The 3,722-nt window shown below is 42.7% G+C and overlaps 1 protein-coding gene across 1 annotated transcript; it reads left to right on the plus strand.

The window, feature by feature from the left end:
• Positions 1 to 334: 334 nt before the first annotated feature.
• On the plus strand, positions 335 to 1,261 carry LOC308259737 (olfactory receptor 4P4-like; the record flags this gene model as incomplete). The annotated part of the gene is made up of 1 exon (XM_080690972.1): positions 335 to 1,261. One exon carries the CDS (start codon positions 335 to 337, stop codon positions 1,259 to 1,261), a length of 927 nt encoding a protein of 308 aa, XP_080547098.1.
• Positions 1,262 to 3,722: the final 2,461 nt, after the last annotated feature.

Genomic DNA, 3,722 nt, shown 5'->3' on the forward strand with positions numbered 1-3,722 from the left:
AATTTCATCTCAAAAGTGAACTGAAAAAGTATGTTTTATTTTTAAAGTATTTACCTTGTCTTTGCTGGTAAGCGTGAGAGTTTGGGGTTCATCACAATTATAACTAATTAAATATTTGTGCTATTATTGTTACTGTGGGTCTTCCTTAATGAACTACGCCATATTTGTGAGTAGGTATTTTATGTATTTTGTCCATTGTTCTACCCAAAGTACTAATTAAACTGAATGAACCATAATAAACGATCAATATATACTTTTTGAATGATTTTGAACATAGATCAATGATTTAAGATATATTATCTTCTCCCTCTAAATAATCAAACTCATAGAAACAATGGGCTATAAAAACATCACAGAATTTGTCCTTTTGGGCCTTTTTAATAACGAGGATGAAAAGACCACCTGCTCTGTATTATTCTTACTTTGTTATCTTGCAATTATCTCAGGAAACCTGGTGGTTCTTCTCACCATCAGGGGTAGCCATCTTAGTGAGCAGCCCATGTATTTTTTCCTCAGCTACCTGTCCTTCATGGATGTTTGCTTTACTTCCACAGTGGCCCCCAAATTGATCATAGACCTATTGGCCGAGTGGAACACGATCTCCTACAGTGGCTGCATGGCCCAGATGTTTTATGCCCACTTTTTTGGTGCCACTGAGATCTTTATCTTGGTAGTCATGGCCTATGATCGCTATGTGGCCATCTGCAGACCCCTTCATTATATGGTCACTATGAGCAGACAGGTGTGCTATATTCTCGTGATGGCCTCTGTTGTTGGAGCCTTTATCCATTCGTTCATGCAAGTTTTGATTATTATTGAACTTCCCTTCTGTGGCCCCAACCAGATTGACCACTATTTCTGTGATGTATTTCCCTTGCTGAAGCTGGCCTGCACTGACACACGGCTCTTGAATATTACGATCATTACCACCACAGGGGTGTTGTCCATTTTGACCTTTGTGGCCTTGGTGATTTCTTACATCATCATCCTGTTCACCTTGAGGTCCCGCTCATCCGAGGGGCGCCACAAAGCCCTCTCCACCTGCGGCTCTCACATGACTGTTGTGCTCATGTTCTTCTTGCCCCTCATCTTCACCTATGTCCCGATGGCTGATTCTGTCAGTGATGACAAAGTGTTTGCTCTGTTTTACACCATGATCGCCCCCTTGTTCAACCCCCTCATCTACACTCTGAGAAACACAGACATGAAGAATGCCATGAGGAGAGTGTGGTGTCAAGAGAAATGGTTGAAAGGGAATTGAAGCCTCTGGTGTGGAGCCCTCTGCCTGATCTTGTGCTACCACAAGCCAATGTCACCAAGTTCAGCAGGTGCAGAAAGGTGACATGCTGTCATCCACAGACACAGCCTGGAAGAGAGAAGACCCCTGGTCACTCTTTATTGCTTTACTTTTCTAAGAATGTACACAAGAGAAGCAAATCAGATGATATCCAGGTCACTTCCAGTTCTGATATTCTAAAATTTATTTTCTTCATGATTCCAGGCATAATGGAATCATGGTACTGTTATGAGAGCAAATTAGAAAGACTCCATAGTTTGGTCATTGTGTTCTGTCTTAGCAAGCAGTTATCTTGACTGAGACAATTGTCACAGGTAGAGAGAAGTCCTAACACTTTTTTTTTGTGGTTTCCATTTCAAATAAAAAATAAAGAAATGTGAAAAAATATACCTATTGTATATTTTAAGTATTTAACAAATTAAGTTTCTAAATTAATGCAATGCCATGTAATTAAGTTATTTACCTTGTAATTATGTTATTTACCTTGTAATTGTTATTTACCTTGTAATTGTGAGTAATTCTTAGTATACTATAGGTGATGCATTCTAGTAATCAAAAGTTTTAAGTTGGGGTAATGACATCAGCAAACATATAAAATAGAAATTTCTGTCATTGTTCATTGCACAGAAACATCAATTTGAACAGCTGCCACATAGAAATATCCCTTAACAAGACTTAAGGAAACCAGATGAGAGTTTTTAGCACCTGGGTATAGCGCAGTCATAAAAAAGATGGCCTCAAAAGAGGCTGGAGGACAGTAATCTCTACAATGTCACCCTGAGCCTAACCTGATTTATGGAGAAGATAGTTTCCCATTGGAGGAAGAAGAAGAGGAAAATGAGAACTGTACTTTATCTTAAACTCTAAAACTAGGCCTGCTCCATAACAGCTCATGCTATGCAGTCTCTTATAGCCCTGGATTTTAGTCCCAGAACCTATGGGCTAAGCATCTAGCTTATCATGGCACCAGACTGAACCTCAGAGCCCCAGGATATAAACCTTCCTGGAGGACACTCTGAGGTCCTGCCTCGGTGCTAGCCCAAATCTAGTAATCCCAGGTTCTAGAGCAGCAACACCATCAGAGTGAACTTGTCTCCAAGTAATAGACAGTCCCAGAAATCTTAGTCATCAGGCTAGCATCCCCAAAATCAGCCTCCAAGCAGACCCTTTCAGATATAATTCCAGGCTGACACTCTTGGTGGAGCTTCCAATCCTGCTCCCGTGTCAGGATTTGTAGCTCTAGGTCCAAGCTGGTTCCACAGCACCAGGATATAGACTTTCTTTGTCCCTAGCCTGGTTCCCACAGCCCTAGTTATCAGGCCAATCAAACCCTGCAGACACATGCTTCAGGATGGTGTCCAAAACCTGCATTTTCAAGCTCTCCCTGATACCAGGCAGAATCTTTGGCCCCAGGCTTCAGGCCCATCTCTGTTTCAGGACAGCACTCCTGACCTCAGGAGCCAGGCAACCAACATGGCAACAAGTTGTAAACTTTCATAATATCAGGCAAGTCTCTGGAGTTTCATCCTCTGGGACAGCCCCCTGCATCCACATGAAAAGCAAATACAAGGCCAGGTTTATCTTAATAAACCTCAATGCTGTACCAGCTCCCACAAATTCAGGCCCCAGAACTGCTCTAATGGACCCAGGTTCTAGGTCAGTTCCCATTGAATTAGTTTCTAGGACACCACTCAAAGCCTCAGCATACAGACTAGCCACAGTGGACTCAAACTCCAGACCAAACCACATAGCTCTAGAAACCAGGCCAGCATCATTCTGTCCTAAGACTACAGCCCAGCTGTAGTAGACCCAGGCTCCATGCCTATCTCAGGTTAAGTCCAGGTTCAAGCTGTAGGATGAATGGTTTGCATGGCTCCAGATTTTTTATTCAGGGTCCACACCTTTTCCAGCAGAGCTAGTTTACAGGTCCACCCTAGTCAACCGAAGTGAAAAAATATTTTCCATGGACTGAAACTCTAGGATTACCCCTGTAGACCCAGGCTCCATATCAGCCTCCATGGACCCAGGCTCTCTCTCCCTTGTAGACTCAGTGTCCAAGCCTGCATTTATACCAGGCCAGTCCCTGGGGAGTGAGGCTGCAGATTCTTCTCAGTGGATGCAAGAACAAGGCCACAGAACTTAGAAGCCCTCAAAAACTTAGATTGAGAGCTAGGCATGGTGGTGCACACTTGTAATCCCAGCATTTTGAAGGCTGAGGCAGGAGGATTGAGGTTTGCAGGCAGCATCAGCTACTTAGTGAAGCCCTCTGCAGCTCAGTGAGACCCTATTTCAAAATAAAGAATTAAAAATAGAGCTGGGGGTGTAGCTCAGAGGAAGAATGCCCCTATTTTCCATCTCTAGTAGAGAGAAAAAAAGAACAAAACAGTAACAACAAACAAACAAACAAACTTAGATTTAAGACCCA

This window comes from Muscardinus avellanarius, assembly GCF_963383645.1.
Source record: "Muscardinus avellanarius genome assembly, chromosome: 1".
Classification (NCBI taxonomy): domain Eukaryota; kingdom Metazoa; phylum Chordata; class Mammalia; order Rodentia; family Gliridae; genus Muscardinus; species Muscardinus avellanarius.